The following is a 17,568-nucleotide window of genomic DNA, read 5'->3' on the forward strand; positions in this document are numbered from 1 at the left end:
CCAGATCGGTTGTCATGGTTTGATTCTGCCTTCTCATCTGCTCCAATCAGAGCCGCTTAGCCAGCCCAGGCGTATGTGTGCCAAGTGTCAAGCTCGACAGAGTTAGAGAAAAACATACAGGAAGTTTTAATTTGTCTTCGAAGTAAGAGTCCTGGTTGTGTACAATAAATGTAAACGAGGTGAAAGTCGGTCCTCCAGATAATCACACGGAAAGAAATAAACCATGAAAAGAAAAAATAAATTTTCTAAAAAGTATGATGTCATTAACTGAAATAAATCTACTTGGTCACATCCTACTGAAATGTCTTCTTATATCATTTTGATATCACACATAAACCATATCGCAGGCACTTTTGATATCGCACAAAAGTGCCTTTTGGTGTAGTCGCAGACTATAAAAACTACAATTTTTTGTTGTTATTAACACAATAAACCAGACTTGTATATGTATTTCATTTAGTCTGTGTCATTTCATTTTATTTCTCTCAGTTGCTCAGTTCTTATTTAAAAATTACATTCACCTCAGACTCATCTTATTGTTCCCAAAGTAAAAATGTTGATATATTGAGAGTTGCAATATTCAAATGGCCATTATCAGACAAAAACATTCAATATTCACAAACAGTTAAACATTTACACTGGAAAAAAGAATAACATTTTGTGTGTGTATGTGTGTGTATTTGAGTATTAATCATTACTGAAAACATAGCCGTCATTTATGGCTCTTAAAAAAAAAACCTTTAACAGTATCACAAAACACTAACTTGTTCCGTATTTAAGGTTGTGCCTCTATAATTTGGAATCTGGACAATCTTTTCTTGGAAAAGCTTTGTAAGCTTTTTAAGCGATAAACTATTTTTTTTTTTTCAAGTATGGTACGGCTATACGGAACTGTGAACATGCATAGTGTACCCAAGATACGTGTTCTCTTTTATTATGAAATTTCTAACAGGAAGTCATCTGTGTCACGCCCGCTACCTTGACTACAAGCTGATTCACTATGGTAGTCGTCCCAATAAGCGGCTCGCGGAGCAGGAATCCAGACAGGATTATCAACGGCAGACACCGCCGGGCGGCAGAGTGATATTTCTGGCTACGGTTCACCTCCAACACCCGGAGCGCATCGACATTTCCATCCAGAAAGACGTGAGGAGAGAGGTAAGCCGTCAAGCCTGCCTCTACAGCCCGCTTGTCATTGACAGCTCCCGTTATTAACAGCAGAGAGGATTTTTTATCGGCCGGGAGAAATATGGAATTTCGAAACGCCGATGTTACATTCGCTGCTTCATCTAGCGTCGGTCAAATTATTGATTTCAATTGGGAATTGTAAAAATAATAATACAAATAAAAGATAAAAAATGTGGTTATATGAGGCCTGTGATTATTTGCAAGGCTAACAGCCCGGCTGAGCTGTAGGTCGATGTTATCCAGTGGAGGTTATGGCTTATCGCCCAGCGAGCGGCGATTCCCTGTAGCTAGTGGCTGCTAGCGCCATGGCTGCCGCACACCGCACACAGGCGGCGGACGGGCCGGGGCTGCCCACAGAGGAGGCTCGCCATCGGCAAAATGCGACAGAATCAGCGCATGTGTGTGCTGGTGTTAGACAGTGGTGATATTTCGTCTGTATCATCGATACCACTGCGGTTCCTCTCTTGTAGCTGTAGCTGCAACGCTGGCGGCGATGCTGCGTTGTCTTGTTTCTTATAATAATAGTCTAATAGTCTTATATACTTCCACAGGAACCTTTATGGCAGCTGACTGCTCGGCCCTCCTGCTCTCTCCCGGTGCCGTGCAGGTGCAGCATCCATCATCTCAGCCTCCAACCTAACGGGATGACGGAGGGAACCGTGCCTCCTCACGCACCGGCACGGTGAGGCGACGTTCAGGGGCTGCAGGAATTCTTAAATCGCTGTGGCAGCGACCTCGCAATTTCAAGTGACTTTGAGGCTTTTTCACTTTTCCTGAGATGTCCGAGCCCAGTGTGAGGCACAGAGAAGCAAACCTGGAGCAGGCGGGAACTTGGAGTCTTGCTCAGGGACATATTGGCAGAAACATAGATCCTATTTCTTCTCTGTTTGTGTGACCCAAGGTGTACTGCAGCCTATATCTGGGTGGAATCTGGAAAGCAGATGCAATCCCGGTTGCAATATTGTGACTCAGTAGGTCATCCACATACCCCACAGAAGAGGCTTTGATCATTCTGACACCATGATGGTGGGAGCCACCATCACCTCGTGCCTCAGGACTATTGTGGTGTAACAGACATTTTGGTTCCCCTGTGGGAAAGAACAGAGCATCTGGAGCGTGGTGGTCCACTGGCACCATGGACTACCACACCGAGTGCTGCTTCTGTGATCCCGAGGAGGGCACAGACGAGCCGCCGCTCCACAGTATCCACGCACCCAACCGGATCCGCCCGTCCTCTTACCGAGCCCTGAGGAGCGCCGTGTCCAGTCTGGCCCGCATCGACGACTTCTTCTGTGAGAAGATTGGTTCGGGCTTCTTCTCTGAGGTCTTCAAGGTATGTGACCCCGTCTGCTGATTGAAATGCAAGCTCTCAGTGGTTGAAATTCATTTACTGGTCACAGTGTCAAACACTGTCAGACAGGTCTTCCAGTCATGATGATGTTTCTGTAGTTCAGTTGGTAGAATATATGGTGGCTATTCATCACAACAGTGCTGTGACACAGCAGTCACAGGTCTAAATCCCATAAGTTTCATCCAAGTCTGATGCTGCTTGGTACTGCTGTGTGCACGAACGTGTGTTTATTTTTTATAGATTTATGCTAGTTCACTAATTTTGGTTGCCTCTCAGAAACCAGGAGATGCTGCTGTCTGCTGTAAGTGCTGTTGTTGAATGCACTGGAACTTCATTTTTCATTCAGATTTTTTTGATTACCTGCAGACTTTTATTTGGTTGATAGATTTTTTTTAAATAAGTGCATTGCAATAAGTCCAGATCTTAATCAAACAGAGACAATGCAGACAATAATAATATTAATTTCAAAATAAATGTTTATTTAAGTTAAGCAATTATGTCTAATTTGTTAGTATTAAATTGATGTCTTTTATCGGATGCAAAGAAACAACATATGGACATTATCGTATTAAATCATTACCTAAGTGGTTGAACGAACACATTGGTTGACCCCATCCTTTCACCTCATTCACTTCACAATATTCTCACATCCTGTCATCGATCTGTTTCTGTAATAACTTCCCGAGTTTTGATATCCTTCATCATAGACTGTGTTGGAGTGTTTCAGTGTCTGATAAACTTCAAAGTCATTGATTTTAGACTCGGTTTTCCTGGATCACATTTCATCATCTCACCTGCACCTGAAGCAGCACACCCCCACCAACGTCAAGCCAACACCCTTGCTTTTTTTTTTTTATCACAGTGCTGTTTTTGATTTGAAAGACCAGTGAGCAGGAAGGTGGTGATCTATGTTAGTTCATGGCCCCCCACCTACATCACTTCCCCTGGAGTGGAACAGCTCAATCCCATTAAGTAAAGCTACTCTGTGACTGCAGTGTAGAACTTTCTCTCACGGTGTTTAAGTGCAGCTGCTCTGTGTCTGCAAAGATAGCTGAAAGTAAAGGCTGCCACAGTTAAAGTAGCTAAAGACAACAGTTTTGGCAACAAGTTATTGCTGACAGTGGAAAAGCCTCTCAGACAGTAGCTGGATCATTGTGGGACATGGAAACTATTTAACTGGATGTAAGAGTAATGACATTGTTTTAAGTAGATCAGCACTTCTTAAGACTGTTCTCCAAGAATAGCTATACTGTAGGCTTTACAGCCTATTGTTCAAAAATAATCGTTCAAATGATCACAGTCATCATCCTCGTCATGGAGAGAGGGACATTCTTAGACACGTTTGCTGCTGGTGGAAACATCATGGTGTGATAATCAGGTGTAGAAATGTCGTCACTGCTGGTGGAAGCGTTGTCACTTTAGAAATGATAAAACTGTCATGTGGCTGAGGTCTACATCTGTCCAGGCTATCACATGTTCCTCCAGATGCAAAGATCAAGAAGGACTGATACCAAAATAAACAGAAAGCCAAATTACAGTTGATGGTAATTTACACTAACGACAATGTTCTCTGTGTTGGCCTGTATGTTTTACACGTTGCCAGGGCTTTTCTGTTGACACTTTTTGTCTAATAATCATATTAATAAGTTGGATTGCAGATGCATGTAGTTATTTATGTAGTCCATAAATTTGCTATTGTGTTCTTTCTGTGGACTCGTAACATTAGCTAACGTTACTGGCCTGACATTACTGAAATATAAGTTGTTGCTAACTAGTTAAACAAATATAGCAGCTGAATCTGAACATCCTCGGGTTGCAAAGGATACAGTTTTGATAATCAAGAGTGAACTGTACTGTCAATACCAATAACTCAAACCGACAGCGCTATGCTGATGATTGCAAGTGATGCACAATGCACAGGCCTTTACAGCACAGCATGAAGAACTGTTTCCTGATGGGTCCTGACTCTGGCTTTTTTAATGCATCATCATAATGGTTGCATTAGTTTTTTACATACTTTGTACGTATACTGGAAGACAGGTCCCACTGTCCAGACTAAATAGATTACTCACACACTGCTGTTCAGTGTGTGTGCGTGTGTGTGTGTGTGTGTGTGCATGTGCGTGTGCGTGTGCGTGCGCATGTGTACACCTTACTTTTTCCTCTGAGCTAACCTTTATGTATGTATGGAAATGTTCACCTCCTGACCACCAAACCAAGACTGCACACAGCATCCACATGCAGCGCTCATGACTCAGTACAGTAAAGGCATGTCATGCAGTGGTTGGAGTATTTGTTCAAGGTCCGGGTTTATGCAAAGTGGATTTCAGTCCGCATTCCTCTGCTCTTATCTTAAGTAATCAAAGCTTTACACACTCACACCCAAAAACCGAACCATCAGAAACCAGGGTTGCGGTGCTTTGTGGAGAATATGACTATTAAATGCTGTTTGATGAACATCTTTTATTCAAGCATTTTAATGCTAAAAATATCTGTTTATTCAGTGGAGCTAATGCTTAAATATATTCAGTACCTCATATGAGTTAAATTATATGAATACCTCTGGTAACATCCAGTGTTTTGATGCACAGATTTCTTTTTATGTGTAGGTGTGGACACAAACTGCAAGATACAGCAGATTTTTCTTTCTTTTTCCCCTTTCCCTTTGCTTTTGGCTCTCCGTATTGTGTATAGTACTGGCCAAATTTGGGGCTATTTGCAATCTCTTGTCAGGTCAGGTGATGGCAGGACTGCGCCACTTTGTGGAGGAGCCGCTGTTACGCTCCCGATGTTAGGCTTGGTTGCAACATAACCTGTGCTTGTTTTTGAATGTTGAGACAAAGTCGCCACTCCGCCACGAGAATGACACTGAGACATGTGAACTGGTTCACATTAAAATACATGACACATGTCTTTTCTGGCCTTTCTAACATGAAAATATGTACAGCAAAATGACTGAGTAACAGAACAGTTACATTCACATCAAAAAGTATCTGATTCATACAGTGTACTGTACTTGGCCCACAGTATTCCTTGTCTAATTCTCTCCTAAAATTCATTAATTATGATAAAGTGGTTTGTCAAGGATGGAAATTATCTCCATAATGTTGAGTGTGTGTGTAAGACCGGACGTGGCAAACAAGAGAAGAACATCTTTTTGTTGCATCGTTTCTTATTGCACTTACTGCTGTTGGACCGTCCCCAGAACCACCACTGATTGATAGCGCCCTAATCGATATATAAGAGATAATGGATCAGAATTCAGTTTCAAATGCACACAGTCTATTAGGTTTATTATTCCTGTTAAACTCAGCCTACTGTTCTCCAGTTAAATCTGCCTTGTGTGTGTGCCTCCTGTGTGCTGCTGGGTGAGGCTTCAGTAACAGCCCAGTGGATTTGTGCAGATCAAGAGGAGTGATGGGAAATCCAGAAAGCCTATTACCGCTACGCTATTAATACACACACACATGCACATGCACACACAAACACACTGACACAGATGCATGCACTTGCAGCTCCAGACACCCTGCTGACCTTTGCATGCACAATTTACCAGTCAATGAGCCACGCAGGCACACACGACCACCGGCCTGCGCTGAGCTGTACCTGCAGCTTCACGTGTTCAGCACGCGGTAGCACTGTCATCCTTTGCGTGCGGTATAAAAATAAAGCCGACGAGCACATTATGGAAGAACATGCCGATAACGAAAAAGAGGTTGAAGATGCTCCATCGACTTTTAGAGCTGATATGTGCCAACATTTCAGTTTTCCCCTTTCAGGAACTGACAAATGCAAAACAGCTTGCAAATGCTGCTGGACGGCGGTCAACTACACTGCAGGAAACACGTTAAATACGAGAAGCCATTTGGCACATCGGCACCCAGAAAAACTCAAATCACAAAAACAACAAAAGTTCAGCTAGGCCGAAGGAGCATGAAAGAAGCACTTCCACATAACAGTCCCAGAGCTGAAGAAGTAACAACATGCATCGGTGAATATACGGCCAAAGGCGTTTTCTGTGGCTGACAACGATGGATTTCAGCGGTTAGTTTGCACGTTGGGGCCAGTGTATACCATTCGATGAAGGCCACACTTCAGTCACACAGTGATTGCAGCTCTATACCAAGAGACAAAAGCTAAAGTGACACAGAGCCTCAAAGAAGCAGAGAGCATCTGAGTATCCACTGATGGGTGGACGAGCTGCTCAGAGTTATATTACAGTCACAGCTCACACCAGTGGATGCAAAGTGAAAAGTTTTGTCCGACAGACGCGGCCTCTTTTCCAATCACACAAAGCTGAGGCTGTGAAATCTGCTGTTTTGCAGTGGAAGCTTGACATGAAGAATAACAACAATCCTTGCAGTACTGCTGTTGTTACAGGCAAGGGACAGCTGCATGGTTTTTGTTTTGAAATTGTATGTAAAATCCCTGGCATTGAAAAAAGTTTGAGAACGTGCTGGTGGCTGGTGTATGTTGCTGGATCCATGTTTGTTTCTATAGAGTTTGATGTATTGTTGTATTCTTGAGGCTGTGCAGAAGGTGGAAACAATTTCCCTCGGAAATTCATTGAACTCAGTTCTTTGCGCTGAACATCACTTAGGTCATTTAGAATACGATTTTTGCTGAGCCCTGCACTGACTCTGTTGGCATGGCTGGCAAATTAGCCTTGCGCAGCTCCTTCCATACCTGTCAACATTTGGATGTGAAAATGTGGGAACTGGTTGCATCCTGTAATTTTACAGTAGCATCAACTGAAGTTCACAATCAAGTTCCGTGCAAAATTTGGTAAAAAATAATCGCATCATGCTCGATCTGGGCATGTTTTAATGGGTGGGTATCGGCTAAAATAAAGCTGATCAAAGTCCAATCCTTTCTTGGCTGAACTTGACTGTTTAGCCACCTCAGCCTCCTGTTGCAGGGCTCTGCTCTCTAATGAAAGCCAGGCTGCACGCTGCAGTATTTCACTGCTCATGTGAGCGCACGTTAGAGTGTGTGAATGAATGCGGTCGCACTGGTGACTGACACCCAGGTTGGCAAAGCACTCAGATTCCCAAACTCCCACTGTAACAAATCTATTATCGTTCCTCTCTTATCAGTAGAAAACATTCGGCAAGTGGCTTCTCACTTTTGCTGGGGCTGAGAGTTGCTTTCACCGCTTGTTAATGGAAGTTATGTAGCCAACAATGGTTCTGTGATCCTTCCTAGAAAGTGTGTGGAGTTCCCTCACATGTTTGGCTGTCATAGCAGCCAGAAGAACGGCACTTTTCCTCAAGGTCACCCCTGCCATAGGCTTCCACAGGCATAGGCTGACTTGAGTCAGTCCTGTAGGACCAGTGGCAGGCATGCTGTACCATGCTTCACCCTGGGGTAGGGGTGGGCGATATGACCTAAAACATATGTCTCTGTATTGTTTTGTACAGTAACAGTATTATTCTACCCTTTTTCACTCTGTTAGCAGTGTAAGGGAAATATCTCCAGAGAAGAAAAAGATAAAAAACAGGTGTGCTTATTGGCTTGAAATAGAAATGAAAATGTGGCACAGTCTTCTATGTGTTGTGGAAGGAGCAGCATGACTAATGTATGTAAATTAGTAAATGTAATGTGAGTTAGACTAGGGGTTGGATTAGGCACGTTAACAGCATTTGTTTGGCAGGAAACCCAAAGTATATTATGTAAGTACAACAGTCAGTGTACCACAGGGCATGTCTGTCAGTACATTTACATATGACAGCAACAGACACACGTACCTGAGTGGCATGCAGCAGAGGAGGCGTTTGCCTGTAACAGCAAAGCCAGTTGAGTTTGGGTTGCATTATGAAGTGTGGAGATTAAGTTTTGGCCATGCAAGACTACTAAAAAACAACATCAGATGTGATGATGCCACTGCAACACTGTGACACCTCAGGGGTCTCTGAGGGGGGTGGTGGACGGTGCTGGAACTGCAACCTGTAACCCTGGGACATTGTTTTTACCTTGGGAACGGGCTTCCCTGTAATCCAGGTGCCGCTGTGAAAAAATCTGTCCTGACCCGAGGCTCTCAGTGTGTGCTTTGAGGTGACTTGCCCTTGCATGGAGGTTGTTCCAAGCATACTGTGATGGGTTTAGGTGATGTGAGCGCACCATTTCCTGGGGTGCTGAGCTGGGGGTCCTATGCCCCTACCCTGATGACCAGGCACACAGAGAGGGAGTTTCCAATATGAGCCATCCGTGCAGCTTTACTAGAAGCCCTTAAGAGCTGTTCAGAGGTGTTCAGATGGGTTGAACTGTGGTTTTTGTCTTTGCTATGTCAGGTCAGTAGTAATAGATACTAACTGGTTCCTGTCACTATTTTGTGTGTCCATCTCATTCACCCTCTGTGGGACTTGCCATCTCCGTTTAAACCCTGGTTGTTTTCCAGGTGCAGCATCGGATCACAGGGCAGGTGATGGCACTGAAAATGAACACGCTGGCAAGCAACAAAGCCAACATGCTACGAGAAGTGCAGCTCATGAACAGGCTTTGCCACCCCAACATACTCAGGTAGGTAATCTACATGCAAACAAATGATGCCTGTGTTGCCAGGTCAATTGAGATTATTGTAATTGTCTTACAGTTACAAATTGATCAGGTTCAGGCTGTGCTCTGATCCCACAGAGTCCCCCCTGTCCACAGCAGGGCAGTGAGCTTTTATTGTAACACGTCTTCTATCATTCAGTGTGATGATGTTTTTCTCAGCTATCAGTAAACAGTGAAACCAGCCTCCCCCAGTCTGAACAAATACTGCTAGTAAACTCAAATGTGATGTTAAAGATCCCATCTGATAGGAAACACTCATCAGCTTTCATTTTGTATATTTTTTTTTACCTTGAATAAAGTTAAATTGAAGATTTTGAACTTTGGACCAGCAGAAGAATAATCGTAAATATTGCTACTGGAAACAAGTTCAACCAACTGTTTTGGCATATTATGAAAGATGACTTAAAGCTACCTGAGGCAACAATCAAAGAAATCCTGTTAGTGACAGACTTCATGACCGCAGTGTGAAGACAGCTGGTATTTTAAATTACATACAGATACAGATTAGTCTATGCAGCGATTGGTTGGGTAGTGCTCTGTATCTCTCTCTCTCTCGCTCTCTCTCACCCAACTGGTCGAGGCAGATGGCCGCCCACCCAGAGCCTGGTTCTGCTTGAGGTTTCTGCCTCCTAAAAGGACGTTATTCCTTGCCACTGTTGCCAAGTGCTGATCATGAGGGAATTGTTGGGTCTCTGTAGATAAAGAGTTTGGTCTGTACCTGCTCTATATGGAAAGTGTCCCGAGACAACTTTGGTTGTGATTTGGGCTATATAAATAAAACTGAATTGAATTGAATTGAATTGAATTGCTATTTGGCTGAAAGATGATCTTGAATGTGGCTCCTGATGAACATGTCTTGAAAATATTCCATCAGTCAGTTCACACTGTAGCAGGTGCAGGTAACCTTTCCTACTATCGAGAAACACAAGGGGTCACCAGAGTAAACAAATTTCACCTTCTGCGTGTCGGGGCTTTGATATGCTGGATGAGATCATGGGAATGTGGAGAAATGATGAACCTTGAAATATTCTAACATATAACATGCAGTATTGTCATATTTCTTGACCTCTCCTCAGGTTTCTTGGGGTTTGTGTGCATGAAGGTCAGCTCCACGCTCTGACTGAGGTAAAGCCATCACTCATATCTCTCTTTTTCGAGTATTAGCAGATTTGTTCAGCTTCTTGAAATGTTTAAGTGCTGTATGTCTTTTTTCTCTTTCGTTCTGTTTGGGCTTTCCCTTTTTCTCCTTCAGCCTGTTTGATTGACACTTAATGTACACTGTGGCTACACTGCCAGTAACTATAAAATGACTGAAACACCACATGGTAAAATAAGTTATATAGCTGTATTTATCCACTTTCAAATATGGTATACCAGGTAGTTTACAAAGGGATTTTGCAAACTGCTAAAGTTTACTTGGTGTGCAGTGGTTACCACGGTTACCACAGAGGCGTAGCTGAACATAGCTGTCCTCACCACCGGAGGGCACTGTTTACTGTAAACTGCACCAAACAGTTTCATCTGACTCAAAGTAACACCAAGAACCCAAGGACTGAAAAACTGCCGCCTCATCAGTAACCATATAGTGTACAAAAATAAACAGCAATAACTGATGTATTTGGTGTCTTCCTATGAGTGCTGTGCAGTTGTGGTTGTTGTTATTGAATCTTGGATGTGTTGGTGTGTGCGCTGACATACGGTCAGCATTTTTAACAGAAGTTTAACTGAAGACGTGTCTAGTGTACAGAGAACAGTTATTAGCATCTGCCTTCTCCTACTGTTCACTCTCTCTTTTGTCCTTCCTCTCTCTCTGTAGTATATAAATGGAGGTAACCTGGAGCAGCTCTTGGACAGTGATCTGTACCTGTCGTGGGGCGTAAGGATCCGTCTGTCTCTGGATATTGCCCGAGGGCTGCAGTACCTGCACAGCAAGGGCATATTTCACAGGGACCTCACCTCCAAGGTACAGCATGCAGGAATTTAGTGCTTAGTGTGGGTCATAAGGACTGCTTCAGCTACACTGATAAGGGGTGGAAATCTCACGATTTCATTCCAATTCTTTGTGTCACTGTTTGATTTAGAGTCGACTCATGATTCAGAACCGTTTCTTCAGTCTGTATAGGGGAGCACTGTTTGCCAAAACATTGACTCGTGTCCTGAGAACAATGGAATGAAAGTGTCATTTACTGACCAACATCACTTGTTAAATGGTGTTTGGAAGAAAAGTAATTGGTCTATGTGTTCTGCAGTAAGGGAGGGAAAAAGGAAAGAATAAATAGGCAGAGTGCTCTGCTCTGCTGTTTTTAATGTGTATATTAGTGATCTCCATCAGTGCTCCGTGTGGCCAAGGCAGGGAACCATTCTCAGTTTCTGCCGTGACCTAGCGCTGCATTATCTGGCAAGGTGCTCCAATCAAATGCAAGCACACATTCCTGGTGACTGACTTTCTAACTTGAATACTGTTTTTCTACTGTTTACTGAAAATCAGTTGAGACCAGAGGTCTAGTGCTACGGAGTGATTTTTCGGATTACTACCTGGACAAATAAAGCTAAAACTATCTGCATGGCTTGACTAGAAGTCAATGAGAAAATGTTATTTGTGTGTTCAGTGTCAGTAAATTTTGATTAAGCACATTTCCTCCAATAGTTGTTTGTAGATCTGACCTCTGACTGTTTTCCCCATGCAGAACTGCCTGGTGCGCTGTGATAACAGCATGTTCACTGCTGTGGTGGGAGACTTCGGCCTGGCAGAGAAGATCCCTGATTACAGGTCAGTGGGATGAAGTCCAGCATCTCTTCCTCTGCTGTAGTCTTATAACAAACCCTCCATGAAAGAACTGTATTCAGCAAGAACGTCTGATGTCATTCTGATGTCATTCTTAGCTAGAAAGCATTGTCTGTGAGCCTTACAGTATGTGTAACCACAGCTGGCACAGAGAGTGTCATAGATGAGTGATTGTTAGATATTTGTCAATAGGAGATCATGCCTAACTCAAATATTAAGTTTCAATAAATTACTCCTTGTGTAGAACAAGGTTTTCATCCAACATTGGAGATGAATCCTTTTTTTCATTAGTTGGTGATAGGAATTTGTTTTCATTTTTTAATAAGTCCTTAATTAATTTGCACAAAGGTGCCTAATATTTTATTCCCATTCAATTCCTAGGCATGTAAATTGACAAAGAAATCAATATAACATGATCTAAAGCAACAGGGAACCACAGTGAACACTGAACATTGTAAGCTCAACAAAGATGTGTTTCAGGACTGCAGGGGGGTCTATTTTTAGATCATAGAGAGTACATAGAATATGCAAAGTATTCAACTTTCAATCACAGTACTAGCCTGACCCTGTGACCCTGAATGGGCACCTGATGTCAAAGGAAACTGTGGTCTCTTTGCAGTGATGGAGTCGTGAAGCAGCCTCTGGCCATTGTGGGCTCCCCCTACTGGATGGCCCCTGAAGTTCTGAGAGGAGAGCTGTATGATGAGAAGGTAAAGCTGCTTCGTGTTTGGTTTCTGCACGGCTCCCAAAACACCCTCTGGAGTACAGAACATAAAAGTACATTAAAACTTTTGAAAGAAGAAATAACACATTCAGTTATAAATATAAAACAGAAACAAATAAATAAAAATGTGTATGGACACTGCAGTGGGTGCAACAAGCAATATCAGGCTACCGAAATAAAATAACTGCCACTATAACAGTAGAATAAAACATCACCAAATCATGCTGTTAAAACAATATAAACTCCACGGCAGCTGCATTCACAAACGCACATATGGTATGTGGTACATTAAATTGATTGATTAAAGACTTTTTAACCGTGCCAAGATATAGGCAAAAGTGTGGTTGTACTACATCAGCATAGGCTAGTTGCAATGAAGTGGCATTTCATAGCAACTCAGTTAGGACAATGCTTTGGGAGGTAATACATTCATCAGAATCTGCCAAAGTCATAACAGTTGTGCACCGCAGAGTGGTTTGATTGATTGAAAATAGCAGTCATCAAAAATATACTCTTTATGTTCTGATGTACAGAAGAAGAAATAAAGAAACTGAGTTCCTAGAAGAAATTTTTTTGTCCATTTCAAATCAAATTGCCACAGAATGAAGTTATGGCATGTAAACTTGAAGTAGAAAAAAAAGCATCGTATAAAATCACCTGAAATGAATTAAACTCTGGGACATTTTCAGATATGTTATGACAAGTATTGGCACAAATGCAAAGATCTGGAATCAGTTTAAGCACTGACCTGTGTATACATGATCAGAGCTGCAGCCAGGACAGAACTGACATGCACCGCCTCTCTTCTGCTCAGGTGGATGTGTTTGCATACGGCATCATCCTGTGTGAGATCATCGCCAGGATCGAAGCTGATCCTGACTTTTTACCCAGAACAGAGGTAGGAGTCTGCAGCAGGTTGATGTGTGTGTCTGTGTGTGTGAGTGATGTGTCTCTCCCTCACTGACAGACATTTTCTGAATAAATAATTAATAATTCATGCTGGATATGTGACAGTGACAAGACATGATGGAACCAATATATTACACTGAGTCATTGAAACACTTCTGTGCGTGTGTGTGTGTGTGTGTGTGTGTGTAGGACTTTGGTCTTGACGTGGATGCATTTGAGAACATGGTTGGGGATTGTCCACCTGCATTCTTTAGCCTTGCTGTCACTTGCTGTAATGTAAGTACACACAGACACTAAGCTTTTGAAGTTTCCAAATGTTTTTGGTTTCACTTTGTCTCAAGTCTGACACTATCATGGACTTTCGTGGAAGATCTCTAAATGAATGACATTTACAGTACAATGACATTTTGTTGATGTGAAGGTAGTAATCAACGTCATTGTATATATGTGGATATTTTTTCTCGTGTTGTCTTCAGATGAGTGCGGAGAGGCGTCCCTCATTCTCTGACATCGTCTTCACATTGGAGGGCATGGACAGAGAAGAAGAGGAAGAAAACCCCATTGCACTTGGTAAAAGGATAAAATCAATGATTTAGAAAAGCATAGCGTAGTGCTTGAGGAGGGAGGGGAGGGCAATGCATCATGGATAGAAAATAACCAACATTCTGATTAGCCAGATGAACATTATTACAGAATAACTGTGCAGCTGTAGCCACTGATGACCACTATAAATGAATATATATGATCATCCATACAGACAGACTACTTGGTTTAGCTGTTAAAATGCCAGCCTTGATTGAAATTGGTCAGCCCCCCCCCCTTTCTGCTTTGTATATTGAACATTAATCTGGGTATATTTGATGCTAGGACCCTCAAGATCAGGATGTCAAGCGGGACACATTTAAGGCCCTTATCATGTCAGTTGATATTGTGCTTTAGTTTTCAATAACAAACTTTCAATAAAAGCCGCACAGACCATTTGACACACAGTAAACCTGGTGTACAGGGGCATCTGCTTGGTAATCCAACCTTGGATACAGTTTGTCACATGTGATAGAATCAGATGAGTGCTACAACTGTCCATGATGGGTTTCTCCTCTGAGGTTTTCCCCTGGAATGTTAACTTATACTTACTGACTGTCGTACCTGCCTGGACTGTGGACTTTCAGAATGTCATTAAGCAATGTTTGCCTGAACTGTAACTGTGTCACATATTGCAGTTATCATTTGTATTATCTGCCGTTCTTGCTCTGTCATATTCTCTGAGTCTTGACCATATTCCACTTCACTCTCATGTCTTTCCATCCCTTGCTCAGAGCCAGTGGCGGCAGATGTCAGCCCATACCGGCACCGCAACTCTCCTTGTCACCCCAGTGACCACAGCCAGCAGCGGCAAGGCTTGGCGAGGAGCCAGTCGGACATGTTGCCCCCGGCTACCCTGACCCCTCCTCTCCTTGGGACGCCTGCACGCCTCAACCCCTTCTCCCTTAGACAGGACCTGAATGGGGGGCGGTGTAAACTCTTAGACACGCCCAGCAAGTCTGTCATCTCCCTGACCTTCACCCTCCCAGCGCTCCGAGACCCTTGTGCCTCCCCCCACCTTCACAGAGGGATGCCGGGGACACGCGCACTACCGAGGAGATGTCAGTCCCTCCCCTGCACCCCAGAGCTCAGCCGGACTGTAGCTTTGTCAAGAGACACAGAGGCGGAGGAAAAGGATGAGGACGTCCGAGTGGCGGTGATTAATGGAGGGACAGAGGACAATATGGAGGACAATGTGAGGAAGAAGACAGGTGTGTTAGAAAAGGTGGATGAAAGACTGCAGGTAGAGCATATGGAGATAACTGAAAAGAGAGAATTGTTAAAGGAAGAGGATGGGATGGGTGACGATTCAGGTCTTCCTGTTGAGCTGGAGATGGTGTCACTGGAGCGCTTAGAGGAGGAGGAGGAGGAGAGTGTATGTCTAACAGAACCAATGGACTGCACCAAGTCTCCAGAGCCAGCAGAGGGACTCTTGAACTCCACTCCTGGAAGACCCATGTTCACCTCTACATCCTCCTCCACCTTACAGACCAATGGCTGGCGACTCCCCATCTCCAATGGACCGCCCTCCTTGCCTCCTCTGCCACGACTGGACAACAACAACGGCTCAGCCCTTGTGATTGGCCAGCAGGTCCAGTGGGGTGCAGGAGGGCGAGCTAATGGTTACAACGGAGCCCAGGTCCTGTCCTCTGATCCTGGCGGCCCTTCTGAGCAGGATGAGGTCATTTCTTGTCCGGGCTGCTGTCTGGTGGGTCTGAGTTTCCCCTCAGTGTGCCTCCGTGGTTCAGCTGCCATGCCTACACCCCGTCGAAGGGCTTCGTTACCACGGCAGCGGCCCTACCGGAACCTCAACGGTCCCATAACTGGTGGCAGCGCTTCCTCATCAACAACAGCCGCCACAGCAACCAAAGCTCTACTGTGTCGCAGCACAAATGGACTAGCAGTGGCTGGGCCCTCTGTGCCATGTGAGCCTGGCCGGTCCCTGCCGGAGGCCCAGACATAAGCCAGCTCAGAGGGGATCTGGTTTTGAACTTGCGACATGCACCAGCACTAAACATTAGCAGCCAAGCAAAGCAACACTAAATGTTGCTGTGCTAATACTGAGACCCAAATACTGACCCCTGCATCTGAGATGTGTTGTTAATTCTGTGCAGTCACAGCAAGCAGTCGTAGTTGGTTAATAAGAGCGCCACCTGGTGGGCTGGAGGATTGAATGCAACAAATCACTGTGACAGTGAAGATCATGGAGGTGTACAGGAAGAGGTGGCCAAGGTGTCCTGAACCAGACAGGGTTCAAACAATGTGGACTGAGCAGGGCTATGAACTGAACACTGAACGGTCAGGGTCAACAACACATCACTGCTGCTGGAATGGTGCTGATCCAAACTGAGCAGCTAGTCTGGCTTACGCCCTGTCTCTACTGAACCAAATCAAGCTGAGACTGTCTGTACTCAACTAGCCTCAATTCTGGAGGCTGTCATGGAAATATAGTGTGTGGCTAATTTAACAAGTGATTTTATTACAAATTGGGTCTTATTTTTGTAGTTATGGCTGTGTTTTCAATCGGTAATAATAATATTGTACTCACCTCGTTAATTGCAAGAGATCTTTGAACATGGTGACATGACTAAAAAGGAGTCAGATATGGTGGGAAATATCCATGTTAGTGATTTGGAAGAGAAGATGCTGGGCGGTAAAATACGTTCGTCACACTTTACAGACAGAGTTCCTGCTTTGACTTCTTCCCTCTTCTTTTGTGTTACATGGCAGCTCTGCCTCTGTGCTGCTGAAGTACTGTTGAGTGAACACAGAAAATGACAGATGTGAATGGTGTTTACTTCAGCCAGCACAGTGTGGCTGCAGGTACGTACGCATATGAGAAAACACTGTTTTTGATTCTATTTAATTGATTGACAGTAGCTACATGGGGACTATTTATAAAATTAATAAAGATGATTTACTTCCTGCTTTTTTCATAGCAGTTGGTGTGTGTGTGTGTGTGTGTGTGTGTGTGAGAGAGAGATAGAGAGAGAGAGAGAGAGACTGATATCTGTTGCTAATGAAAGAATCTTTTCCTGGGCTTGTCATGTAAATTCTTTATTTTTGCACTACAGTTTGGAGCACTTTGCAGTAAGACACCAGGCTTTTACTAGACGGTGCTTTATTTAAATATGTGCTACTGGTGTTTTATATGTGTCTGTGCTTCTGGCCCAACAAACCACAGAGCTTTCACCCTTTGACATCTACCCCCCCTCACATGTATCTTGTGTATTTACATATACATTTTGATTTCACTATTGTAACTTAAAAAGTGGCATGTGAAGCAGGTATGAATATTTATTGTACAGATCATTCCACACACTGTGTGTGTACAGTATGTGCTTTTGAGCAAAAGGCAGAGTGATGGACACTCACAGGATAACTTTTATCCTATCATTTCTGATGTTAAACCATGGTTCTCGCTTCTTTTCTGTTTTTGTTCTGTTCTTCTATACAGCTAGAAACCTTCGTGCA

The 17,568-nt window shown here is 43.6% G+C and overlaps 1 protein-coding gene across 1 annotated transcript; it reads left to right on the top strand.

The window, feature by feature from the left end:
* The first annotated feature begins 1,085 nt into the window (after positions 1 to 1,085).
* On the top strand, positions 1,086 to 17,561 carry LOC121604248 (dual specificity testis-specific protein kinase 2-like). Its single transcript, XM_041933713.1, has 11 exons — positions 1,086 to 1,158; positions 1,740 to 2,521; positions 8,937 to 9,058; positions 10,171 to 10,219; positions 10,911 to 11,057; positions 11,782 to 11,864; positions 12,499 to 12,589; positions 13,418 to 13,501; positions 13,702 to 13,788; positions 13,989 to 14,082; positions 14,829 to 17,561. The coding sequence occupies exons 2-11, from the start codon at positions 2,324 to 2,326 to the stop codon at positions 16,055 to 16,057; spliced, it is 2,184 nt and encodes a 727-aa protein (XP_041789647.1). The 5' UTR covers positions 1,086 to 1,158; positions 1,740 to 2,323; the 3' UTR covers positions 16,058 to 17,561.
* The last annotated feature ends 7 nt before the right edge of the window (positions 17,562 to 17,568 follow it).

This window comes from Chelmon rostratus, chromosome 3, assembly GCF_017976325.1.
Source record: "Chelmon rostratus isolate fCheRos1 chromosome 3, fCheRos1.pri, whole genome shotgun sequence".
Classification (NCBI taxonomy): Eukaryota; Metazoa; Chordata; class Actinopteri; order Chaetodontiformes; family Chaetodontidae; genus Chelmon; species Chelmon rostratus.